General features: G+C 51.1%; 1 protein-coding gene across 1 annotated transcript in view; it reads left to right on the forward strand.

Annotated features, from left to right (window-relative positions):
* Nucleotides 1–3757: 3757 nt before the first annotated feature.
* The window catches only part of RIMS4 (regulating synaptic membrane exocytosis 4), a 63025-nt gene continuing 39438 nt past the window's right edge, over nucleotides 3758–27344 (forward strand). Inside the window, exon 1 of the mRNA XM_060032706.1 lies at nucleotides 3758–3878. Coding sequence (XP_059888689.1) covers nucleotides 3782–3878 — 97 coding nt within the window. The 5' untranslated portion in view covers nucleotides 3758–3781. The remainder of the gene's footprint in view (nucleotides 3879–27344) is intronic.

Genomic DNA, 27344 nt, shown 5'->3' on the forward strand with positions numbered 1-27344 from the left:
TGTATTAGCTACTTAAAGGCAAAGATTAACCCAAGAAAATATGAGTCCCCTCTCAAGCTGTCAGTCCACATAGAGAAGTCCACACACAGCAGCTTTCACACACAGTCATGGATAAATTCACACTGACCAGGATGTAGGGAGCCAGATACACACACACGTGGACAAGAACAGAAATCTGACATTGATACCTAAATATAACCAACACAGCCCAGTTACATACACACACATGTAGACACTGATACACTAAGAGGTAAGGCAGACACTGAGAAGGACACACTTTTAATAGGAGACACCAGCACATACCCACTCAAGCAGATACAGACCCACACAAAGATTGGGACACATGGCTCATGCACACAGAGGATGGATAAGTGCTCTCTTGTGTCTCTGTCTCCGTCTTTCTCTGTCTCTCTGTCTCTGTCTCTGTCTCTCTCTCTCTCACACACACGCACACACACACCAGTGCATACAAAGACCAGGAGGCATGTTGTATTTAAAGCCAGTCTGGATTCACTTAACACAAGGATATGCATCTTGCAAGGACATGTTTAGAGAAAAGGTCATTCACAGACAAGGACACAGATATGCAGAAGTGCCCATCTATTCAGAGACATACACACAGAGATGTTTTACACACACACACACACACACACACACACACACACACACCCCTACCCCAACAGGCAGAACACGAACAGGATCAGTCTTTTTCTCGCTGACAAAGCAGCAACCAGGGCCCTCTTGGGTTTAGCTACATTCCAGCACCTTTTACTTCTAGAAAGGTACTCACCCGGGTCTTGCTACGCATGCAAAGTTTTGGGGCCACTTCCCTCCGTGCTTCATCTTAGAGGAGAGATGCTGGAGAGGAGGAGTTCCATCCATATGTGCTGTTTTCTCTTGATGCGGCAAACCTTGGCAGTGCCTCTGTTCCCCTTTCCTTCCCCATCCCCACCCATCCAGCCTGTCTCTTAATCCTGCCTAAGTTATCTTAGGAACTTTCTCAGGCTCAGCCCTTCCTGCCCTCTCCTCAGCCTTGGCCCTTGTTGCCTTCCCCTCAAGGCCCACAGCCTTCCATCTGGCCTTGCTTCCCCTCCTCCTCCACTTCACCTTCCCACGGGACATTCTTTCTCAGCCTCCCCTGCCATTCACATTTTAAAAACAATCAGTGTCTTTTTGGTTCAGATCCGGATTTATCTGAAGAGAAGGAGGGAAGCAACCCTCTAAATCACTCCAATCCATTCCTCGCAGAGCAGCGCCAGAGATGATTTAAAAATGCAAATGTGAGGGCAGTGACTTTATTTCATTTGCTGGTATATGTATATCCCCAGGGCCAAGAACAGTGCCAGGCACACAGCAGGTGCCATTTTCAGCTAAAATGTCACCTCTCCAAAGAAGTCTTCCTAGATTCCCTCGGTTTGGGTAAGATACACACACACACACACACACACACACACACACACTTGTAGGTGCACACACATGAACACACATGCATTATAAAGTATGTATACATATATATCTTGCAAATGATATATATATGATATATACATAATATGTCATATAGGTATCATATATATCTCTTGTAAGTGTCAAGCTATATATATATATATATATATGTATGTATGCATATTTTCATGTAGACTTAATCTAATCACATGAGCACTTGAAAAGCAGAGAGTTTTCTCAGTCCAGTAAGCAGAAGGGAAGTTAGAGGGATTCTAAGGATGAGAAGTGTCTGACATCCTAATATATGACCTCGAAGATGGAGGAGGCCATGTGCAAGGACCAGAGAGCCGCTTCTAGGAACTGAGAGTGACTTCCGGCCAATGGCCAGAAAGGAAATAGAGGCCTCCATCCTACAGCCACAAGGAACTGAATACTGCCAACAACCTGAGTGAGCTTGGAATCTGGCCGATATCTCGTGAGGCCCCAAGCAAAGAACCCAGTTGAGCCTGTTCAGACTTCTGACTTAGAGAATGGTAAACTAATAATTTTTTTTTAAGCCTCTTTGTTACACGACAACTGAAAGCTAACACACGTGTTATCTTAATCCTCACAACCACCCAAAAGGGAGGGTTTGCATCCCCCTTGTACAGATGAGGAAACTGGCAGGTGAGGCAAAGGACTTTGCCTTAGACCACATGCAAGGATAGCGCCACAGTCTGGATCAAAACTCTGTGCTCTTGCCATCTCAGCAGGCTGCTTCAGGAAGCAGATGTGGAAGCAGCTGGGAGAAATTAGACATCTGGGCCTGACTAAGTGGGGACTGAGGTCTTGGGTCAAGGCCAGGGAATGGAGTGCGGGTTTCCGATTGTGATTGTGTTCACCTACAGGGCTCTGCATGTCTGAGCCTGTGTGTGTGTGTGTGTGTGTGTGTGTGTGTGTGTCCCTGGGGGTTTATATGTGGGAGTGTCTGGGTGAATGTGTGAGTCTGGTGGAGTGTATCTGCGTCCATGTATGAGTCTGAGGGTGTCTGTGCATCAGAATGTATCCATCACCAGGAATGACTAAGCTGTGGGGCTGTGTCTGAGTGTGAACCTGTGTGTGCCCACTGAGGTGTGTCTGAGTGTCTCTCTTTGAGGGTCTGGGTCTGAGGGTGGCTGTGTGTGAGTCTGACAGGATTTGTCACGGTATTTCTGGGTGTATGTGAATGGGTGCTGAGGGGGTGGTCAACGTTAGGAGGGCCACTGGTGTCTCTGTGTGCAGGTCTGAGAGTGTATCACTGAGTATGAGTGTCTGTGTGTGAATTCTCTGAGGAGTGTGGGTTCATGGGGATGTGTGTGCCCACCTGAACTTCTCTGTGGGTTCGTGTGGGATCAGAGGGTCTCCCTGTGTGGTTAAGGGTGTCCCTGTTTGTCGCTCTGAGTGTGTCTGCAGGTCTCTGGTTGTGAGTCTGTGTGTGTCCGTGGATGTACCTACCTGTGTGGGTCTCGGAGGTCTGGAGTCTAAGGGGGTCTGTGGATTGGTTACCCCAAGGGTCTCTATGAGTGAGTGAGTCTGGGTGAATCTCTCTGGGTGTGTAAGAGTCTGAGGGTGTCCGTGGTGTACATTGCAGAGTGAATGCACTCTTGTGGGTGCCTGTTTGTGCTCCTCTGCGGGTTCATGTGTGAATCTGAGGATCTCCAGTGCCAGTCACTGTACCTGTGTCGCTTTCCAGCGCGTCTGCGTCCCGGGGGGAGGCCGGTCTCAGTCGGGGACTGGTCGCCTGGATTCGGGGCGAGTATGAGGGCTGAGTGTGGGGGACGGGAAAACTTGGGGGGCGCGGCCCCTGGACTGGGAGCGCAGCAGCCCTGCGCGCTCCTCCCTTGGGGCGCGCACACCTGGCGGCCTGGGCGGCGAGCAGGGGCCCCGCCCGCGCCCTCCGGCTCCCACGCCCCGCGCGCGGCGCCCCCTCCCTCGGGCGGTGCCGATTGGCTGCGGCGGCGGCAAGAGCCCGCCCCTCGCGTCCGGCGATGGGCGCCGCGGGCCAGAGCGAGCTGCGCCGCCACAGCTGCCGCTGCCGCCGCCGCCGCCGCCGCCGCCGCTACCGCCACAGCCACCGCCACCGCCACCACCGTTACCGCCGCCGCCGGGAGCACAGCGCGCCTCGGGTCCGCGGGCCTCCAGCTCCCGGCCCGCTCTCCGGCCCAGCCGCGCCCGCCAGCCCCGCCGCGGAGCCCCGGCCCGGCCTCGGGCCGCCGCCACCACGCCGCGCGCCGTACTCCGCGTCAAGAATGGGGCGGCCAAGCTGCCCAAGCCGGCCGCCGCCGCCGCCGCGGCCGAGGCGCCCGGCGCCGGTGCGGGCATGGAGCGCTCGCAGAGCCGCCTCAGCCTGTCCGCTTCCTTCGAGGCGCTCGCCATCTACTTCCCGTGCATGAACTCCTTCGACGACGAGGACGCGGGTAAGCGCGTGGCCCGCCCCCGATCCCCGGGGGGCGTCCCGGGAGCCAGATCCCGAGGCCCCCTCCCCGACCCAGTGCTCCCTAAGAGGTGGCCACTCTTTCCTCCCCACCCCCAATCCCAAGCACGCTCGGGGATGCGCCCCCAGGGTCTTCTTTCCCACCCACAGGACCTCAGATCTCTAGGATGTGGGGTCTCCTCGCCTCCCGCCGCCCCCCAGGGACCCCTAGATCATCTGCATTCACCCCTTTTCCGCAAGTGGGCCCTTTGGGTCGCCTGGACTTAGCTCTCCCTACTCACCTGCGCCTACTGAATGCTCCCGGTCTTGTCCCTGGATCCGACCCGCCACCCTCCCCGGGCCTCTTGTATGTGCCCACTCCTCAAACCCCGGGGCTTTGGCCGCCTCACCCCCGGGGCTCCGACGCGCCCCCCGCCATTGGAGGTGGCGCGCAACCTTACCGCTCCATCTTTGTCTTGGCTGCATTCATTGACTCCCTGCACAAGACCCCCGCCCTGCGCCCAAGGCCTTGAGCGCCCCTGTTTGTCTCTCCTCCTCTTCCCCCAGTCCTTTAAGGACTGGGGCGGACCGCGAGGGGACCGGTCGGGTGACGGCCTTTCCTCTCGGTTCTTCCCGGCGGTTCCCCGAGGGAGGCGTAGGGCGGCACCGACTCTACACCTGCGCGCCCTCCGGAGTGTGCCCCTGACCCCGGGTGCTCTTGTGCCTGGAGTAGCCCTTCTAGGTGGGCTGAACCGGGCCACCATACAGCGGCTCGAACCTCAGGATCCCAGGCCTGCGCGCAACCCCAGCCAGAGCCCAAGGGGCGGGGAAATGTAGGGAAAACAGCTCTTGGGGGCCCTGGGACCAGGCAGAGGAAACAGAAGGGCTTCAGATCTGGTTCTGCGGTGAGGAAGCGAAGCCACCAACAGGTGGGGTACCTAGAGGGCTTGGGTGAGAGTTCCCCAAAGAGTGCCAGATTGGGAGTTGGAATGAGGTTCCAGTCTTGCTTCTCTCCGTATTAGCCATGACCTTGAGCAAGTCATGCCACCCCTAGCCTCCACATCCCGATCTGTAAAATGGGATGACAGTACCTCAGACATAAAGGTAAAGTTAAAAGTGTTTTGTAAGGTGAAAATCTGAGAGTATTTTAATTCGATGAGGGTATGAAAGGGAGAGGGGTGTGTGTGGTGGGGAGTAGTAAAATGGTTTCATGGACGCTTTTGAGAACTTGATGAAAATATGGACAAGTTCTCCAAAAAATACACATAGGCACCATCCAAAAATTTTTGTCCACAGTTTTAGGGAGTTCATGGGCCCTGCTTAAGGCTCTCTGCCTGCAGGGACCCTTATCTGGTCATCCCGTTATCTGATAAGCCTTGGATGGAACGGTGGGTGATGGGTGCTCATGTCTTTCTGCTGGTGCAGGAGGCAGGTGGGGAGAAAGGGAGAAGGTTCTCCAGAAGAAAGTGTTGGCTGAGTGAATGAATGGGGCAATGTGAGGCTGACCCCTGACAGACCTGTCTTGCTGTTGACCTGGAGATGGGGGTGGAGTAAAGATGGTTACTGCAGAGCCATTTTACAGAATCTACATTTTACAGAAAAAATAACTGAGGCTCAGAGGCTTAACTTCCCCCGTGATGCAGCTGAGGGCGGTTGTATTATTATTCTGGACAAGGCGAAGTGAGGAGAGAGGTGGAGGGGCTCTCCTAACCCGGTGGCCTCCTCTGGAGCAAAATCCGGGAGAGGAAGTCCCGGCTAGCATGGGGGCTTGGGGAGGGAGCCCCACCTGCCTCGGTGAGCTGGCTCCCCCACGCCTCACTTGACGTTCAAGGACGCTCCTGAAATCCCAACAGGCCACTTGGGTCTCAAGAGGCAAGGTGCATGAGTGGTGGGGACAGGTGGGTTTTTCTTCAAAGTCATGCTCCGTGTCATGGTTCAGATGCCTTGGTTATTATTGTTGGTGGCTGGTGACTTGCTCTGGTCTCACGTGAGTCAGAGTAGATAACTTCATGGAATATTAGAGATTTTTAAAGGTCCCTATTTTTTTTCCCCAGCGGGTTTCTTCAAATTCTTAAGTTTTTCACTTGGAGCACCTAGAAATCATCTTGTCCGACCCTTTTTTGCCCCCAAATTGGTGTGTGTGTGTATTTGTGTGAATGTATGCATGTGTGTGAGATTGAAGCCCCAGTGTGTGTGTGTGTGTGTGTGTGTGTGTGTGTGTGTGTGTGTGTGTGTAACACAAGGTCACCCAGTGAGGCAGGCACACAGCCAAGACAAAAATCAGGTTTCTGGTTCTCTTTCCAGTAAGACACTAGCCCTCTCTCTGAAAGAGGATTTTTTAAAAAGTCAAATCTCACTGTGTAGAAAATGGTTCCCAGGTGAAGAGGTCCCAGGGAGCGGCTGGCAGCCAGGAGTTGGGTTTGGGCATCTCATGCTCACTGTCTGCTCATCTTAAGGGATGCTTCGAGTTTGGGAGGGGGAGGGAGAAAGTGAAGTTTCCTTTCAGGAAGGCTAATGAGTGTCTGGTGAAAATAGGAAGTAGGGAACGTTGTCTTGGTGCTTAATTTCTCTTGTTCTTCTCAAAGTCATTCATTTTCTCCTAAAAAAATAAAACCCCTTGGATTTATTCTTTCAGAACGGCACCACCCCGAACTAATTTCGAAACGCAGTTTGAATATCTCTCAGATACTGTACAGAGACTGCTCCAGTTGCAGGGCTGTCAGAATTGGCTTTGCTTTACCTTTCTCTTCTTTGCTCCGTCCCCTCACCAGTTTCCTGCCCCTCTGTCCCCGATGACTCAGAAGTGTCCCTGATGGGCCTCTGGCTCATCTGGGTGCCTCCCCTTTGTTGCTCCTTCTGACTCCTGTCCAATGCACCTTTTTCATCAACCGTATTGACTCAGAGCCATCTTCAGGGCTTACATGCCACCCTTCAGCTGGTTTCCTGAGAAACTGTATGAGGAGTAGACTTTCATTAGCCTTAACTGGGCCAGAGCACTTTCCTGCCTCCGGCTTAGGAGCCTTGGACATTTTGTCAGCAAAGGAAGCTGCCCCTTCCACCCCTTTCTAGCCACCCTGTGGTTCAGGATGCTGGTCATTGCAGATTCCTAGAATTCCTCCCAAGGAGCATCTTCCATCGCGCACTCCAAACCCATTACTTACACTGCGTTTGCCCCTTTTCACAAAGATGCTGAGGCTTTAGAGAGGCATGCTCTTGGGAGGCATTTTTTGTGTCTGTGTCTTCATGGCTCAGCCTTGCTGGTACTGGTTTTATAATTGAGGAGGGGTGGGGCAGGGAGGAGTTAGACACGTGACCTCTGCTTTTTCACATCTATATTGTTGGTTGCTGGTGACTTGGAGGAAGAAAATAATAGCATGGACCACAGAGGGTCAACATTTTTTAAATGATTACCTTTCTCTAAGTATCCTCCTAGGCACTTTCAATATTGTTTTCTTTCCTCACAGCAATTCTATAAAATTAACATTTAACAGTCCCCATTTTCAGATGAGAAAACTGAGGCACAGAGAGAATATTCTTCAAGGTCACTGAGCCGGGAAATGAGGGTGGTAGGACTTGAACTTGAGCAGTCTGACTCAGGCATCTGTGCTGTTGATTATTATGCTGTTTTGTGCTACGAAAAGGGCTTAGTACAGTACCTGGCACTAGATAGGCTCTCAATACCTGTTAGCTCTTATCTTTCTTATTACCAAGTAAGACTTATTTCTGAGCATGACTGTAAAAAAGAATCTGTGGGTTTGAGGAGGGGGGGTAGCCTGGTTCTCAAAATGTTAGCTTTTATAATTTTAATAAGCTAATTTTATTGCACTGTTATAGCTATTAAGGCAGAGTTGGGCCCTTCTTCTTGGAGGGGGTTTAAAGATGGGATTTGGGGGACTTGCATGTGGAACAAGAGGGTGGGGAGCACTAGCTCCCCATTTCCCTGTTCTCTTTAACAGTTAATTTTCATTACATCTACAGTCCCAGCCCTGCCACTCTGCCTTGGGGCACAGCTGGGGAGCAAGAGTGTCTTCAGTATCCAGCAAATGCCAAAGGGCGTTGCTATATCAGGGTCTGGAATTGAGGCTGGTGTCCCTGAGTCTGACCAAGTGGTTTTGGCATCCAGTTCTCCCCCACCCGCCCGGGAGAGGGGCGGAGAAGCTGGAGCAGCCAGCTCCGATTTGCCCATAGGATGCTTCTATCCAGCGCAAGGAGGAAGTTGCCATGGCAACACAGGCCGGCTACCGGTCCCTCTCCTAGCAGTTCGGGCCACATTTCTGGGCTGGAAAGCCCTTCGTGGTACTGCCTTCTTCCGCTCAGACCAAATCTGGTGGGTGGGGTGGCGTGGTGGATGGGTCCCACAAACTAGTGCCAAAGCCCACTCCCCTTGTTTTTGGACGGAGGGGAAATGGAGGGGGCTGTCTGAGTGACTTCTCCTGGCTTGTGGGGTGGAGATACTCCGGTCTTGCCAGACAGATCTCAGCAGGGGTAATGAGAGCTCCAAATCCCGCCGCACCCCAGGCACCTGGAATGACCCCGCTGGAATCCCCCCTCCCTTCCCCAGTTTACTCCTTTTGGCAAGGTTTTCTTTCCCAGACCAAGTGCTAACTTTTGTCCTTGAAATTTGACCTGAGCTTTTTCTGGGAAACAAAATGTCCTGCTGTCCCATCCCTTCCCCCTGAGATGGTGGGAACAGAGTACTTCAGCCCTAAAGGGGGGCTGGGGCTGGGTGGATAAGGGAGAGTGGTGAGGGGGGAGGCCTTAAAGTACCCTTCAGGATTAGGGCCACTTGAGGGCATGAGGTGGAGGCTTTGAAGCCTCCATTCCCACCCCCGTCCCTAGGGCAGGCCACTTCCTGTCCCCCCTCTGCCCCTTTCCCTAATTTACCACCAAGCACTGTAATCTCCTTTATGGGCTGGGAATTGGGCAGAACTCTTCTAGTTTTAGATAACTGAGGCATAGTAAAGAATCGAACCAGTTGTTCCCATCGTTCAAGTTGTGGGTGTGTGAGAGTGTGGACCCAAACTACTTTATCGTAAATTACTCTGAAAGAAGTATTTCAGAAAAATTGGGTGATGGGGAGTCATCCCTTCCCCTATTACACAGATCACTGACCTGTGGATCTGCTCTGATGCAGTTCGAGCTCTCTCCTAAAATTCTCTCTTTCTCTGGCACCCTCTCTTCCTTGTCCCCAAGCTGCCAGACTGATGGCTTCAGCTTCCTTGGCTTTTGCAGCTGCCAGAGGCCCACCTGGTTCTGTTTGGTGGGAAGGGGAAAGGAGGGGCCCATTCCCCTTGTCTCCCTTTGAGAACTAGGCTCTGCCTTCCTCCCCACCCACCTCCATCCCAGAGGCCGAGCCTGTTCTAACTAACTGAAGGCGGAGTGAGGGCAGGGCGGAGGTGTGGAGGAGAGCAGACCGCAAGCCAGCTGACCCTCTCTCCCATCTCAGGGCCTTACTTTTCCTCTGCCTCTTCTGACATCTCTTCATTGTGGCCTTAACCATCGCTTCAGCATTTCTTTTAAGAATTGTTGGAAAGGCACCAGTTTTGGAGGACATGCTCAGAAGGGTGCAGACATCTCCCCCACTGTAATCTGTGTACCGCCCTCCCCCCCACCCCATGATGTTTTCCAGTCAAGCCCACTGTCTTACTGTCAGAGCTCCAGTTCCAAACCCCACACCCAGTCCCTTGGAGTGACCGACTGGAATTCTCTCCTTCTCCCACCCAGTTTACTCCATGGGGCTCGGATTTGACTCCACTTTGGTGCTAGGACCTCAGGCAAGTCCTGGGCCTCAGTTTCCCCATCTTGAAAAAGGGGTTAATTATCCTTGTCTGAGCATCTCTTGGGGTTGTAAAAATAAAATGATCAAGAGGCTTGCTTGGCTGTGCTCAGTGCTTTCCATGATCTTACGGAATCATATAGCAGCCAAAAGGGGTATCAGCTGTTGCCGATGTACCCATTTTGCAGATGAGGAAAAGCCAGGCAGCTTGGTGTAGTTTAGTGACTTTTTTGGGTTTCATGGTGGTGATTCAAACCCAGGCGTGTTTGACTCCAGAGACCACCCTCTGCCTCTTGGCCTGAAATGGGCAGTGTAAGCCCCAGGGGCTGTGCTTGGGCTGTCAAAACAGCCACTGACAAAGGCCAGGGTGTGAGGGCCTGTTCACATCCAGATGCATCCCTCCAGGGTCTGCCATCCCACTGCATTGCACCCCAGCCCACTGGAGTGCCTTCCTGGCCATCACTTCCTGGATGATCCCCATCAGAGGGCTGCCTGGCCTCCTTGAAGAATCCAGTTGTCTGCCCTGGCCCTGGGGGCTGAGCCATCACCTGCCTCTCCAGACCGATGTAGGCCAATGCTGGATTATATTTAACGCTGTGCTATTTCCACTTGACAGCTCCAGAGAGCCATCCCCCCTCCCCTTTTCTCCTTCCTCCCCCCTCCCCTTCTGATTCACTCGGAAACTGACAAGGCTGATGTCAGCGCCTTATTCTTAGCCCCCGTAATTGTAACTGCATTTAGCAGTGCGCACTTCATTAACAGTTTCTGCGAGGGGGCAGTGAGATGACTGCGTGGCTGGGCAGGGACACGGGTGGGGGTGGGGAGGGGGCAGCTGCTGCAGGGACCCTGGCCAGCTGCCTCTTCTGAATGGACCAGCTGGGCAGGTTCCAGGCCTGGCTTTCCAAGACTAGCAGTCTTGGAAGGCCCCTGGGAGAGCATCTAGTCCACTCTCCTCATTAGGCAGAGAGGGAAACTGAGGCTCAGTGAGGCAAAGCAGCTTGCCGAGGTCACGTGTTAAGGATCCAGGGCTCTGGCCTTTGAGTCTAGGTTTTCTTCTTTGGTATTATTCATTCAGCTAATATTTAATTAGCTGCTCAGTGCCAAACAGCATTCTAGGTGCTGGGGCTATATCGGGGGAACAAGGCAGACACAGTTTCTGCACTCACGGAGTTATGTTCTCAGGTGCAGGAGACAGACAATAAGCAGGAAAGCAATTAAACAAATAATTTCAGATTGTGTTAAATGAAATGAAAATAAGACAGGTTGATGGGATGGGAGATAACATTAAGTAAGATAGTCAGGAAAGGCTCACTGAGGAGGTGACATTTGAATTGTGACCTGAATCACAGAGCCAGTAATGGGAATATGAGGGGATGGAGGGATCTAGGCAGAGGCAACAGCTGGTGCAAAGGCCCTGAGGTCAGCGTGGAGTTTGGGTGTTTAGGGAAGAGAAAGCAGACCAGCGTGGTTAGACTGCATGAGGGGAAACGAGGTCAGAGAAGTAAGCTGGGGGCAGATCACTCAACCTGGTAGACAATGATAAGGAGTATCAGGTGGGAAAACTGAAGTTCAGATTGGGAATGGAAAAGACCCCCAGCTGGGTAAAGAGAGAGAGGCCGAGAACTCCCGAATCCCTGTCTTTTTAGTCCCTTAGACACAGGTGGCTGTGCCTTTAAGTGCATCACGTGGCTTCCTTTCACATTGTAGCTGGTAGTGTGGAGTCTGGGACGGGCTTTTTCTGCCCTCCCTGCCTGCCCCTCTCTCCTTCTCGACTCTTACCCCACCCAGCTGTATAGCTTCTCAGGATGACGTAGCTGTGAAACTCTGGGGAGCTTTCGTGGTGGGACAGAAAGAACATGGCTTTGGAATCCAACACACCTGAATTTTTATCCTGCCTCTGCTGCTTCTAAATTGTGTGACCTTGGGCAAGTGGCTTCAACTCTCTGGGGCTCAATTTCCTCATCTGTAAAAGGGGGGCATAATAATAGCAAGTTCTTCAAAGGGTTATTGTGAGTAATACGTTGATATAATGCACAAAACACACCTACCCCAGAGCCGGGTATGTGGAACTAAGATTTCCTCAGTTAAAAGGACTAATGAGATCGCGGGTTTAATGCTGGGCACGTAGTAGATGCTCAGTTAGAGGTTACTGCTGCAGTTGTGGTTGTTACTGTTGGTTTTAACGGGTCAGAATCATCGAGGGGGCTTGTTAAAACATAAATTGCTGGGCCTCACCCCAGAGTTTCTCATTCAGTCTGGGGCGGGGCCTGAAAATCTCATTTCTTTTTTTTCCCCAAATATTTATTTATTTATTTGGTTGCACCAAGTCTTAGTTGTGGCTCACTGGCTCCTTAGTTGCAAGCACATGGCCTCCTTAGTTGTGGCATGCGAACTCTTAGTTGCAGCATGTGTGTGGGATCTAGTTCCCTGACCAGGGATTGAACCCGGGCCCCCTGCGTTGGGAGCACGGAGTCCTATCCACTGCGCCACCAAGGAAATCCCCTGAAAAATCTCATTTCTAACAAGTTCCCAGGTGATGCTGATACTGGTCCAGGGAGCCTGCTTTGAGAATCACTGGGTTAGAGAAAAAGCTGGAGAGAAATGAAGGGTTCTTCTCAACTTGGGATGTCTCCTGGCTACCTGTGTCTTAGGTGCTGGGGACATTGAGTACCAAATTCAGGACCCGGGTTTAGTCTTCAGGCACTCATGTTTCCATCACATGGTCTCGGATCAAATGAGCCTCAGCTGCTACCCTGCTTTGCACTGGGTTTAATGTGAAGGACCCCATCAATCCTTTTGGAAGTCATCTGTATAAATGATAAATGAGTCGACATGAATAACACATCAGACCATAATATCCTTTTGTGGAATATTGAGGGGCTCAGGTCTAGCACCTTTTACCGAAGGGAACAGGACGCGGTCCCTTTCCTGCATTGGGGAAAGACAGGGCTATGTGTTAAAACCAGGAGGTTCATTTGAGGACAGGTCTCTGCTGGGAAGAAGTAAATCAAAGGGACCATCAATGTTAAGGGGCAAAATGCTGGGAAATGCTACCAAGAGACTTTACTGAGTCAGTTTATTTAGATGTTTCTAAGAAAGGGGTCGCTGGTAATTTTCTAGGGAAGGTGGAGATTTTGCTTAGATTGGAGGCGTGGGGGATAAACCGTATGATGTGATAAGATTCCCATCCAGTCCCTTAAAACTCAGAGTCTGAAGATACAGGCATTTACAAATACATTCCCGGTGGGACTTGTCCTCAACTGAGGGGAGACACTTCTCCAAGAGGATTGGCTCAGGATAGCAAAAGAGCACAGACTTTGGAGGGTCCCAAACCTGGGTTGAATCTCTGCCACCTACTAGCTGTGTCTCTTGATTATGATACGTAACTATTCTGGGCCTCAGCCTTGTGCTTTGTAAAATGGAGTGAATAACTCTACCCTGTGAGAATTAGAGATAATGCATGTGTGAGGCATAGAAGGCATTCAGGACATGGCAGCGCTGCCTCTCCTGCTATTGTAGACTTCCTGGATGCAGGAAGTGTGGGATGGTGGGAGCGCATTGCCTGCGTTTGGGACTCCTGGCTCGGGTCTGGACAGCTGGTGCTTACTCTGTGCCCAGTGAGGCCTGAGAGGCTGCGTTAGGAGTCAGGAGAAGAGGTCTCCGTTCAGCCGCCAAATCTCAGCATCTCCTGTGGCTGCTTCCCTTTGTCTTTTGGGCCTCAGGATCCCCATTTACACAGTGAGGTGTCTAGTGGGCTTGGTTTAGATACAACCAGAGTCTCCCAGAAAACAGGGGACACTTGTCCAGGCCCCCATCTCCTCCTTTGGATTTCTCCCCTGCTCCTCTGCCTCTATGGTCGTTTTCATCCCCAGAGCATCCCCTCCTGCCAGAGTTTCTAGCTGATCCTTGGCTGATTGGTCATTCAATACTTTTTAAAAGAATAAGTATTATTTGGATTAAGTAATATATGCAGTTGGTACAACATTTTAGAAGCACAAAAAATATCCAGTTAAAAGGGCCCCAGGCACCTCCGTCTTCTGGGTCTCCTGTCCCCTCCCTAGGACAAACACTGTTTCTAGCTCTCACAACCCTTTATGCTGCTGTTACTGACAGTAACATGTTATGTGGTGAAAAGCCAAACAGCACAAAGGACACCCAAGAAAACATCAGTCTCCCTCACACCTCAGCCACCTAGTCCCACTCCCACAAACCACCAGTATGGTCTTTTAGGCTACCAGTTTTTTCTTTATTTTCCAGTTAGTAAATTCTTATTAAGCACTTATAGTGGTGCCCAGTCCTGTGAGGATTCAAGAGTAGTCAGATTATACCAGGCAGTATAGCACAGTGGTGGTTATGATACACACTCCACAGCTAGATGGCCTGGGTTTGAATCCTGGCTTTGCCACTCATTGGCTGTGTGACCTTGAGCAAGTGACTTAACTTCTCTGAGCCTCAGTCTCCTCAACTGCGAAATGGGCCCATAATAACCCCTCCCTGCCTTGAAGGTGTCAGGAGGATTAAATGAGTAGGTATTTGTGACATGCTTTGTAGAGAGCCGGAATACAGTAGAAGTGTGTTAAGAGTATTAGCTGTTACTGTCTCAGAGCCCTCAAGCCAGAAGTCTCTCTGAAGTTCTCTAGCATCTTTAGCGGAGGCCCAGAGAGGGATCTCATGGTTTGTTCAAAGCCTCACAGCAGGTCTCTGGTAAAACCAGGAGTAGAACTGATGTTTCTGGACTCCCAGTCAGGGCCTCTTCCTTTCCCAGGTGACCCAAGTGGCTACTTTGCACCCTATTGGCGCCTGAGGCTTCAAGTCCATACCCTGCATTTCCGGTACTTGGTGTCCCTGAGAAATGCCGCTTGGAGTCGCCTTGGGAGTGGGTGGGAGGATATGTCACTAATTGGGGCCTGTAATGGAAATTAATTAGTTCCTCAGCAAATGTCGAGAAACATCTCTCATCTGCCTGGGCCCAACACCAACACTGGACCAGGTGCCTTGGGGGCCCACCCAGACCCAGGCCAACCCACCCCCGAACCATCTGGCCCCTGGAAGCTGCAGCCACTTCTCTCTAGCTTCTGTTGGGTATGCTGGGTCCTGGGAGAGGGACCCCCAAACTGGGATGCCTGGCCCTGATGGGAATTGGGTGGGTGCTAAGAGGGAGGGAGAAATTAACATGTGTAGTATTCTTAGACTCCTCCCAGCGGTCTTCAACTTGAAAAGAATATAGAAGATGGGAGAATTCTCTCCTGTTCCCACTGTCTTAGTTTGAGACGTGGATTCTTGTGCAGGTGATATGCTATGCAGTGCTGTCAGGTGAGACCGGGATGCAGGATGGGCAGGAAAGGAAGCAGCTAACGATGGGCACTCAGCCACAGGCTAGCCTCAGCCTGACCCATGGGAAGCTCTAGAGGGCGGATGGCGTCACAGAGTTGACTGGCCTTCTGGACTCGCGTATCAGTCAGTCATGGGCTGTGGACAGTCCCCCTGGGGCAGCGGGGGAGTGGAGACATAACTTTTGGGGCAAGGCAGCTCCCATCAGCTAAGAGCAGCTCTCCAAAGGAGGGGCAGCTGTGAGCTGGAATTGCAGAAACTCACAGCAGCTGTGAGATGGGTGTCCTGCTTGGTAAAGGGGCTCTGGCTGGGCTGGGTCCACCACCAGCTGTCTGGGAACTTCTGACGACAGAGTGAGGAGAGCAGGTGTGGCCAGCTCTGTGCTGGGTAGTGCCCACCCCTATTACAGGTCACCCTCTCCATGGTCCCACAAGGTGTGCGTGGTCATTACGTTAGGTTGGGCTGGAGGAATCGAGTGTCCAGATGGACTCCTGGCTTGGCCAAGGTCAAGTTGGTGAAAGGTAGGACAGGGCTGCAAACCCGGGCCTGCCTCCAACACTTGTGGTCTTTCCAGCATTCTGTGCTGCATTTAATTCTTTTCATGAATATATGTGTGTATTTTGTGCTTCCTGGTGGGTTTCTTTCCAGGTACCTCTTTTTTTTTTTTAATTTATTTTTGGCTGCGTTGGGTCTTCGTTGCTGCACGTGGGCTTTCTCTAGTTGCGGCGAGCAGGGGCTACTCTTCGTTGCGGGGGGCTACTTCTCGTTGCGGTGGCTTCTCGTTGTGGAGCACGGGCTCTAGAGCGCAGGCTCAGTAGTTGTGGTGCACAGGCTTAGTTGTTCCACGGCATGTGGGATCTTCCCGGACCAGGGCTCGAACCTGTGTCGCCTGCATTGGCAGGCGGATTCTTAACCACTGCACCACCAGGGAAATCCCCTAGGTACCTTTGGAAGGTATCTATCTTGGTTTTCTGTTTTGTACCTTGCAAACATAAAGACCTTTGGGCCTGACAGGTGTTTGCCTATTTGAGATCACCTGATCCTCGTGGAAAATCGGCTTTGTTTCCAGAGAGGTGGGCAGGGGACCTGACTGACAGACTCCTTGAGGTGAAAAGTTAAGGGGTAGCTGCTTTGTCATGGAATGAGCCCTGAATTTGTCGTAAGAAAACCTGGATTTGAGACCCCATTTCTGCCCATTTGTCAGCTGAGTGACCCTGGGCAGGTCTCTTCGAGCCTTGCTTTCTTCTTTAGGTGAACAAGTCCACAGCTATAAGCCTCGGGTAGCCTGGCAGGTGTGCTAATGATACTGCATATAGCAAGGACCTGGCAAGGCTTTGACTGGGTTGGGGTGGGGAGTCCAAAACCAGACCTGAGGGACTTTCCTGGCGGTCCAGTGGTCAGCACTCCATGCTTCCACTGCCGGGGGCCCGGGTTCCATACCTGGTCAGGGAACTAAGATCCTGCAAGCCGCGTGGCATGGCAAACAACAACAACAACAACAACAAAAGAAAAAAAACCCCAGAGCTGACCTCTGTAGCGTGTGCGCGGGAACCGTGTCAGATCAGGGCCCATCTGTGAAATGGGCACAGTGGCGCTTGTCTTCCTGTCCTAGCTCGGGCTTCCCACGAAACAAGGATTTGAGTACAAGTATTAGGTTGAACCACAGGAAACTGCCAGTTTTAGGAGTCAAAGCAGTCAGATAGCAGTGGTACGTGGTTCATATGGTTCCCGAAGGTGATGGATGAAACTCCAGGAGGGGAATGAGAAAGTCACTTGGGGAAACAGCGTGTTATCAGCCAAGTTACCCCGGACCGAGGGCAACCGCGTTGAGGCTTCCTGGGGGCTCTGGGAAACTGTAGAACAGGGCTTGGCAAACTTCTGTAGAGGGCCAGACCCTGGATGTTTTAGTCTTTACGGGTCATAAGGTCACTTTCCCAACTGCTGGGTTACACAGTTGGAGGGCAGCCACCGACAATATATAAATGGATGGGTGGTGCTGTGTTCTAACAAAACTTTATTTACAAAAATAGGCAGTGAGCTGGATTTAGCCCATGGGCCCTAGTTTGCAGACCCCCGGAGGAGCACATGTACCTCCGTTATCCCACCCAGGAGTGAGGGAGCTGGGGTGCTTATACACCAACTCCCATCAGTCACTGGTCGAAGGCCAAGTGTGGGGATGGGGATGGAGTGGGGGCAGGGAGTTGTCTGTTGCCCTTGGCCAAGAGAAACAGGCGCTGTCCGCAGGAGGTCAGGCCAGCGGTCACTGAAATGCTAAAGGGATGTGGGACAGGGGATGGCTCCTGCCAGTTCAGAGGCCTGACTGTGTGTGGAGAGTGTACCTGAGAGAAAGTGACAGGATGAACAGGAAAATGAGTTTGGGGTAGGGCCAGATGATCTAACTTCACATTTCTAGCCTTTTCAGCCAGTTGTTACTTCCAGGCAAAACCTGGGTCTTCCATTCTTGGCAGGCTTGTTCGAATTTTCTGCTTCCCGTCCCTCTGCTTGGGCAATTTCGTCTTCTGGGATGCCCCCACCTTCCCCCTCAGGGCTCCGATGCCACTTCCTCCAGGAAGCACACCTCTCTTCTCTCGGGCGGAGTTGATTGTTCCTCCTGGGCATTCACATGGCACTCTGAGCTTCTCTTCTCTCTCTCCAGCAGTTGCAAAGTCTGGTTGACATCACTTTTCACTGCCACACTGAGAGCCCCTCCAGGTCAGGGACTGTGTGATTCTCTGCTGCATCCCACCCAGGGGAACCCTGATTTGGGAAAGGCGGAGCTGAACCCCAAACCTTCCCAGACTCTCTCCCTCCCCCTTCTCCCCTCCCTCTCTCTCTTTCTTCTCCAGTAGGTGCTGATGACCCGAGACAAGCCCAGTCTTTGCCTTCATGGAGTTTACAGTCTGGTGGGAGGGGGTTAGACATAAGACAACCCAAAGGAACAACTAATAATTTGATCATTACTGTGCTTAGTGCCACACAAGTCAAGTGCAGGGTGCCGGCGGAGGCTGGAGCTGGAAGAACTGAGCTGGGGGAGAGGAGGGGAGGAGACAGCGAAGCTGAGACTTAAGGGATGAGTGGAGTTGGCCAAATGAAGGCGGGGGAGTGGCGGAGTGAGACAGGATGCCATGACTCTGAGAGCACGGACTTGGGGTCAATTATGGGAGTTGGGGGTGCAAGTCTTGGATTCTCTCAGTCTTTGTGGCTGTCTCCCCCTCCCCTCATCTGTCTCTCTTCTTCCTGCCTCTCTCTCTCTCATTCTTTCTCTCGCACACACACACATCCACGCATGCACACGGATGGAAATATTGACCATAATTACTTCTACGGGGCAGAATTATGGGTAGTTTTTGTTTTCTAGTTTTCACTTCTTTGGTATTTTCCAAATTTTCTACAATGGACAAATCACGGCAAAAATTGAAGTCTTCAGCATCCGGAGACCACACTCCCACTGGTAGCTGTGTGACCTTGACCACGTTGTTTAATCACTCCTGCTTCTGTCTCTCTCTGTAAGATGAGGACAGGGGTGGTCAACACACGGTACCCATCACATCCTGACACTTCACCTCCCTTAACTCACCAGAGCTTCACAACTACTCCGTGGGGCAGGTGCTGTCACTATCCCTGTTTTATAGATGGGGAAACAGGCATGGAGAGGTTAAGTACATTGCTCAAGATCACACAGTAAGAGACAGAAGTAGGATTGAAACCCAGATGTCTGACTCCAGAGTCTGAGCTTACCCATTTGGCTCTACTGCCTGCCTCCCAGGGTCAGGATGATAATCAATAAGAAGACACCTGCCAAGCCCTTAGCACAGTGCCTGGCATAGAGTTAGTGCTCTGTAGATATTAATTCTTGTTATTATTAGCAGCTGTGCAAAGGCCCTGGGGTAGGAAAGGCACATGGTGTTTTGAAGGCACATGTGGTTAGTGAAGCAGCAGGACTGGGTCATACTAGGTCTTTCAAGTCAAGAATCTTGGATCTGAGCTTAAGAACAGTTGAGTTGAACCCTGTTGGGTTTTTAGCAGGGAGGTAACAGGCTCAGATCTGGGGTTTACAAAGACCTCTCTGGTTGTGGATGAGAAGAATGGGGCCAGGAGGCCCAGGGATGGCTCCCTTTGTTACAGTGACTCTTCCCAAATGGGTCGGACCATCCCAGCGTTGACTCCTCAGACCCTGGCAGTGACGGTGTTTTGCTGTCTAGGCTGGCTGTGTGGGCTAGAGCACAAGACACGGAAGTCAGGAGTGTGTCACCAGGCAGGTCTGGTGGTGAGGCGAGGCTGGGAAGTGCCAGTCTGAAGGCAGGAGCAAATTACTCTCCTGGAGATGAGGCCGGGCCAGTTCCTGTCGTGTTACATTATTAAATTTGTAATCTTCCTTCTAATACTTCCCAGCAGTGAATAAGAACCAAATTTAAAATGGTGACTTTACATTTCTGGAATGAAGCTTTTGTCAGGAACTCTTGAAACCCATAATTTCTCTCCAGAGGTGAATGTCTACATCCTTTAAAAAAAAAATTAAAATAATAAAACCACTCTTTAGTTAAAGGTTGGGTCTGGAGGTTTGTCTGCAGCCCAACCGTGGCAAGAATTGAGAGTGGGGTGTGTATGTCTCCAGCCCCAGAAAAGGCTCAAAGTAGGGCTGGGCCTGCAGATGCCCTGCGCCTCCCAAGATATTTAAACCCCTAAATCTGGGCCTTGCTAGGGAAGAATGGTGGGAGAAGCCGCATGCCCACCTCACCCGCAAGTCTGTTGGTTTGCAGGTTTTTTTTTTTTATCGTTTTTGGCCGCGCCAGACAGCAGGAGGGATTTTAGTTCCCCGAACAGGGATCAAACCTGTGCCCCCTGCAGTGGAAGCGCAGAGTCTTAACCACTGGACTGCCAGGGAAGTCCAGAATCTGTTGATTTGTGAAAGGGTTTGGTAAAAAATTAGACCGCAGTCTTTAGGAGAATTGCCCTGTGTCAGGCTGTGATGAGTTTTCTCATGACCTATTTGGGGGCAGTAGACCTGGCTGCTGGTGGAACCATGGGCTGTGTCATTCCTGTCTTTACACTTAGCAAGAAGGGCCCTGATCTGGGGTCACCAGCACTACTGGGCTGATCTCCAGCCCTCCTCACTGGGTGAGGAATCTATGGGGCAATGGGGACATGCCCACCGGGACCCCCCTTTCTAGGCCATGTTCCGGGTACGTGGGACCCTGGAATTCCCTGTCCAAACGGCCCTGAGTCAGCATCTGGGGTCTGTCCAGACCCCTTCCCTAGGCCCCTCCTCCATCACGGGTGTCCTGATACATGGCCGCAAAGTAGCTGTTTGTGGAGGTGAGAACAGAACACACATGTACAGAGTGGGCCCCTGGGTATGCGGGGGTGGGGAGGAAGGGAAGGGATGGGCTACAGCAGAGGGCCTGTATTCAGCTCCTCTCTCCATATTCAGCCATGGAACTCAGAGGATTCTAAATTTGAACCTGTCCTGGCCTTCAAGGTCATTATGAAGGCATATTTGTCAGAATGGAAGGATAGAGCATGTTTTATGTAAGAGCCTGATTTATATCTTTTAAACATTTAGAATGAGCATGACGGCCTCCATTGTACTTTTGCCCTGGGCCCTCTACTGTTGGGTGGGGCCTTTGCATCATCCTTTGAACTGAGAGTGAGAGCCGCGCAGGGATGGCTCTTCCCCTCGTGATCCCACATGTGGGCTCTGGTGCACACACATGGCTCGTATGGCATGTTTGTGCTAGCCTCACCCCCACCCCAGGTGATTGAATTTAAATGGTACCTCCTGTAAAAGGATGAATTAGAAAAAGGCCCGTGAGGTGTACCGCCTGGCCAGTGAAAACAGGCTGTGTGTCCACCCAGCTCAGTCGGGCACCTTTGTGCAGGTAGCAACCTGTCCGATAGTTCACAGGGTCCCATGGACCTGAACCAGAGAGGGGCCCTGAGCAAGACCGCCAGGGAAAGTGCTGACACTCTGGTGTCCCAAGATAATCATTAAAGTCATTTTACATTTTCAATAATCATCCTTATCATGACAGCAAATGTTTATTTTGTGTTTCTCACATGCTGAGTACTCTGAACTCTGGATTATCCTATCAAAACATCAGAATACGAAGGGGGTACAACTGTCATGCCCATTGCACACGTTAGGAAACTGAGGCTCAGAGAAGAGACGCTCGTCTTTGGCTCAGGGTCATTCAACAGCAAGGTCAAATGCAGGTCTGCCTGAGCCCATGAATCTATGGGCCTAACCACTGCTCTGCACTGCCCTTTCTCATTTTAAAGTGTTATTTATGCAGTCAGCGTATTTACTGACCCCCTACTCCAATGTGCTGGATGCTGAGGTAGGTGCGGAGTAAGACGGGGGCCTCCCGCAGCCAAGGAGGAGAGACAAGCAGAGCAGATAACTGGGTGACCCCATTGAGCCGGGGGTGCTGAGGACAGCCTTGAAGGGTGAGAGCTGTTTACGAGGCTGGAGTGGAAGGGGGGAGGGAGGTGCTTCAGACCCCTGGGGGTTCTGTGTGGTCAAGGAAGAGTGTCCTGAGGTTTATTGATGCCTGTGAGTAGGTGCATTAAGAGATGGGTGGGGGTCTACAAAACAGAAATAAGAGTTAGAGACGTAGAAAACAAATTTATGGTTACCAGGGGGTAAGGGGGGGAGGATAAATTGGAAGATTGGGATTGACCTATACATACTACTACATATAAAATAGATAACTAATAAGGACCTACTGTGTAGCATGGGGAACTCTACTCAATACTCTGTAGTAATGGTCTGTATGGGAAAAGAATCTAAAAAAGAATGCATATATGTGTATGTATAACTGATTCACTTTGCTGTAAACCTGAAACTAACACAACACTGTAAATCAACTATCCTCCAATAAAAATTAAAAAAAAAAAAACAGATGGGTGTGGGGAGGAGGAGGGGTCAGGAAAGGGGGGTGGCAGGTTGGGAAAGGCTCTGGAGCTGTGTCCAGGACCTGGCCCTTCTTGAAGACCAGAGCTGTGTCATCCTCTTCAGGCATCTGCTGAGACGAGTGGTACTTACCAGTCTACCCACCAGCACCATCCTTTTCAGAGTCAGAAAGGCGAGACTGCAAGGGGAGTGAAGGGTCCTTTGGTGCATTTCTGGCCGGGTTGGGTTTGGAACCCAGGCCTCTGAGCCCTCCCAGGCTGTAGTCTAGTCCCTTCACGAGCCGGGAGAGTGGGAGAGTCAGAGAGTCACTCCTTTTCATTTTAGTTTCTTAAAACAATCTTGTGCTTTCACAAGTTTCAAACGCTTGTAGAGTTATTCTGGCTTTGCATTTTCTGAGCATACGCCGCGTTCCTGGTGCTGCGCTCAGATTTCATGTGTGTTACCTTGGATAGCCCTCAGAGGGAACCTGAGGGGGGGGTCCTGTTGTTGCTGTTCCCATTGTACAGATGAAGAAATGAAGGACCTCTCCCAGGGTCGCCCACACAGCAAATGGCAGAGCCAGTTTCCTTGAGCCTAACCTTCTCAGGCTATGCTCTGTGTACCCAAACTTTGGGAAAATGCAGAGAAAGCACACGGAAAGAAAATTAAAATGACTCCAATTCTATATAATCCAAGAGCAGAATGTTTAACCATTGGGGCTGTTTCTCTCCAGTTGTGTGTGTGTGTGTCTGTGTGTGTGTACAATGCATGTGTGCAGGAATGCGTGTTTAAACCAAGGCAGGGTCACGCTGTGATACTGTTTTGTAAACCAAAGCCACTATTTAAGAATCACCTTAAAAGGACCTTCATGGCCTGGTCTCTACAGGGACACTGATTTCTAGGATCAGGTCTAGAACTGCATCAGACTTGCCAAGGCAGGACCAGGGACAGCACCAGGCAGCTCACTCAAATAGCCACGGTTCATTTTTGCCCCCTGCTTTCCGCTCCTGTTCTTGTAAAAAAAAATAATAAAATAAATTTAAAAACTGACAGACCTACCCAGGATTTTATTCCATGCCTGGCCCGGCATTTAAATGCAAGAAGCAGAAGGCTTGCGAACTATAAATAGACCCGGCTGCTTCTGAACAGTGGCAGGGAGAATTTGTAGGTCCTGTTTCCTCCGAACCTGGTGACCTGGATTACCTCCTTCCTGCAGCGGTTGCTTTCCTCTCTGTCTCCTCTGCCCATCCTTTGTGGAGCAGGGCAAGTCCCTCTCTGCAAATGCTTGGTGACTGTCTACACTGGGCCTAGGTCCTGAGCGAGCCACCACCAGCCCCATCACAGCCTGGGGTAGCAGGGGTGGACATGGGCACACATGTCCACAAGTGAAAATCTCGTCATTGGAGAAGCCCAAAGAGGGGTCCCTAGTTCTGGGAGTCAGGAGGGGCTTCCTGGAGGAGGGGATGCTGAAGCTGGAAAAGGGAAAGAGGACACAGGGAACCCGGGGAAGGGGTGGCCTGGGAGAAGGAGTCTGTGGGGCCGTGGGTGTAATGCTTGGCACAGAGCAAGTTTTTGTGGTTAGTAAGCGATCACACGCTTCTTGAGGGCGCATCCTGGGTTCCTTTGGTGGCTCCCATGGCTTCTAGGATCCAGCAGTGCTGAGGACAGAGGCTACTCAGCATTTCAGTAGCCCAGTGATTCTTCACCTGCTCTGCCCATGCTCTTCCATCTGCAGCCAGGATCCTGAGCGACTCAACTGAAAACCTCAGCTGGAACCTGGAAATCTACTTCTTCACTAGCTCCCCAGTTGATTCTGATGTTCTACCTCATTTGGGATTCGCGGTGTGGACCCAGGCTCCCATCTGGGGACCATGCCTCAGACCCCCAGTCCAGTGGGGGTCCACCCTCGGGTGACAGTGAAGGGAGCTCACACCCTCTCAGGGCAGTTCCTTCCATTGACAGAGAGCTCGACTGCAGAAAGGGCTTCTCCCCTTGTGCCGAGTCACCATCACCATTAATCCTAACACAGCAATGATATGGAAAATCTAATGTGTACAGTCCTTTGTTGTCTACAGAGTACTTATATGATTCGAGAGGCGATAGATTTTAAATTCAGCCAGACCTGTATTTAAACCCTGCCCGCCCCCCCTTTTTTGGTCCTACCCTGTTGGCTGTGTCCTTAAACAAATGACTTCCCCGTGTCTCAGTGCTTATGTCTTAAATGGAAATAATAATAGTACTTACCTCTCAGGTCACTGGGAGAATTGAGTAACGTGCATGCTCAGTACAGTAGTAAAGCACTTACTCCATAATAGTTTATTATTATCATGATTACTGCTACTACTGTTACGTAAAATATTTACATGGTAAATTCAACATCCAAGAGGTTTTTATCGAGCGCTGAATGTGTACCCTACTATAGGTGGTGAGCTACATCGTCAAAAAGTTCTCACTAAATGACAGTCATCATTGTCAGTATTATTAGGATGATTTGAGCCTTCCAGAGTTGGAGTAGGTGGTAAGATCACCCACCTTTTACGGGTAGGAAGATGAAGCTCAGAGGGTTAAGGGGTTTCGAAAACCTCCTCAGCTGATAAGAGATGGGATGGGAATTTAATCCATGTCTTCCGTCTAATCCTCTTCTTTTCTCCCACCTTCAGTAGGCTTTTGGAACAGTCAGTTGTGAAGGAAGGAAGGAAGGAAGGGAAGGAGGGAGACCATTATATTACAGGGTTATATAAGGGCTCCAGCCTTAGCCCCCGTGGTTTTCTCCACGGCAGGCAGGTCCGCAAGGTCCTTTCTCTTCTCTCCCTCCACAGTGTTCCACCAGGGAGATCCAGCTTTGTTGCGTTTGAGCATCTTGCAGGCATAAAATAGTCCTCGGGGAGCACTGTGTGGCCAGGCAGCTCAGCACGCTTACCCCAGGCTGGTTTTGCAGCCGGAGTGCGGTTTAGGTCTTCTCATCTGCTCTGGCAGCTGCGGGTGCCTTTGACACCTTGTCCACTGTCTGCAGCCCCCACTCCACCCTGAGTCACTGCCCGGTACCCACACCAACAGATTTGTTGGGTCCAGGGCTTGCCCTGGCTGGCTGCAGAATGCCCCCTGCTTTCAGTCTCCTTCCTGCCCCAGGAAAGTGAGCAGGTGCTTCAGCCACTGAGTTCTCTCTCCCAGGGAACTGGCCGTTCAGCTGGATCTCTCTCCACTGGATAGAAGGCCCCGTCCCCGTTAGAGAAACTGCAGACTTCAACAAGGCAATGGGAATTGTAGCTAGCAGAGGGTCCCTGTAACCAGACATATGGGCGGGTTCCTTGCCGGCAAGGTGGGTCCCAAGCCAATGGCTCTCGTGTCTTTTATTCTGTACAAGATGTCGACTGAAGCTTCCCTCTCACAAGCCTTTCTGAGCTTGCTCTCTCCCTTGCACAACTTCAGCTGCCCTATTTCCGTCTCCCTTTCCATTCACTTCAGTAATCAGGCAAATCTAATTTCTAATAGCCTCTGACGGTAGGAAAACGCTAGGTTGAGGGTCAAGAGACCAAATTCAAGAGCAGTGCTGTCCGATAGCAATTTCTGCGATGGAATGTTCTGTTTCTGCGCTGTCCAAAATGGCAGGCACTAGCCACATGTGGCTGTTCAGCACATTAACTGTGGTTAGTGCAGCAGTGGAACCAAATTCTTAAAAATTGTAATTAATTTAAGTGGTCACATGTGGCTCGTGGCTACTATATTGGGCAATACAGCTCTAGACCCTGCTCTAAATATATTGAGCTCTGAGACCTTGAGCACGTTTCTTGCCCTCTCTGGGAAGATGAGGGGTGCAATTTGGGAATTCAGAAGGAGGCTGTCTGGAATAGAGACTGAGGTCAGGGGTCAGCTACAACTGGAGTAGGTTCCAGTTCTGCCAGATACCAACATGTGATCTTGGGCAAGTCACTTAACCTCTCTGTGCTTCAGCGTCCCCATTTGTAAATGGGGCATAGTAACAATCACCTCACAGTGTTAAATGAAATACCATGAATCTCTTAAGTGCCTCACTCCCAGTAGGCTCTTGACAAATTGTAGAAGTAGGAACACATGCTCTCTCCTGCCTCTTTGGACAACTCTGACAATTCTTGCTTTAGCTACAAATGTATATAACGTGCTTCCTTTTGGGACCAGAAGTCATCACCTTGACCTCTTGAAATTATGTACAAGTTGTGTCATTGTGCATCTATGTTTTTTTTTTTTCTGGAGAAAACCAGAATTTTTTAAAAAGAGAGATAAACAGCTTTCAGAAGATTCATAAAAGGGTCCAAAAGGTTTAAAAACTCAGGGAAGGAAGGAAACTGGTACTCACTCACTCGCAGGGCCTGGGCAACAGGGCTGGTAAGGTCAGAAGACATCAGACTCTGGCCCCAGACTGCCAAGCATTCCGGTTCGAGCCCTGCCACCTCCAAGATGCACAAACCTTGTTGAACTTCAGCTTCCCCATCTGTAAAATGGGGGTAATATAGGAGCTATTTCATGGGTTGTTGTGGGGATCAGATAAATGAGTCCATGTTAATTGTGTGGCGCAGCACCCAGCCGGTGCCCGGTGCACGCTAGCTGCTTCAGCAGCAGCAGCGTCGTCATCACCATCATTTCCATCCACTGTGTGCCAGGCTTGATGCAGAGTGTGTTTGTCTCCCCAGGTCTGTGCTTTCTTACCTGCCGCGTCATCTCAGACCGCCCCTTTCTCATTCTGCTCCAGCGGCTCTGGCCTCCTTGTTTGTCAGACATAACAGACGTAAATCCACTTGGGGTCTGTATGTTTGTGTCCTCTGTGCTGGGAGCACTTTCCCCCCAGATATCCAGGTGGCTCATTTCTTTACCTCCTTCACGTAGCATGGTGACACCTCCCTGACCTCTGTCTAAAACCAAAACACCCACCCCTGCACCCATCACCTTCTAACACCCGCTGTGTGTTCACGTATTTGTGCACTTTGGTGTTTGCCTGCCTCCCCTGGATCGGAGCTTCAGGAGGACAGATGGTTTCCCTTATTTTTGTTCCCTGCTTTCGCTCCAGTGCCTAGAGCAGTACTTGACATATAGAAGGTGCTCAGAAAAATGCTTGGCGAATGAGTGAATGAGCGAATGAATCTCATTCTGCCTGAGATAGGCTCCTGTGGGATCCTCAAACCCCAGGCGATGTCTCCTGTGTAATATGTCCAATCAATAAGTATTCCCTGTGTGAACCCTCCTCCGTGCCAGCTTAATCTCTGTGTCAGGGATAGAAGGATGAAGAACACTCCAGGTCTTGAAGAAGAACTCATAGGCCTGGGGGTGGGGGTGGGGTGACCACAGCCATGTCCTCTTCCAAGTGCTTACTGCAGTTGTAACTACCAAATTGTCTTGCCATCCTGTGTGTGGTCTGTCTTCCACCCTAGACTGGAAAGGCTCAGTGGACAAGGACCCCCATCTGCCTTGCTCAGTGCCGTGTCCTCAGCACTAGTACA

Source organism: Delphinus delphis, chromosome 15 (assembly GCF_949987515.2).
Source record: "Delphinus delphis chromosome 15, mDelDel1.2, whole genome shotgun sequence".
Taxonomy (NCBI): Eukaryota; Metazoa; Chordata; class Mammalia; order Artiodactyla; family Delphinidae; genus Delphinus; species Delphinus delphis.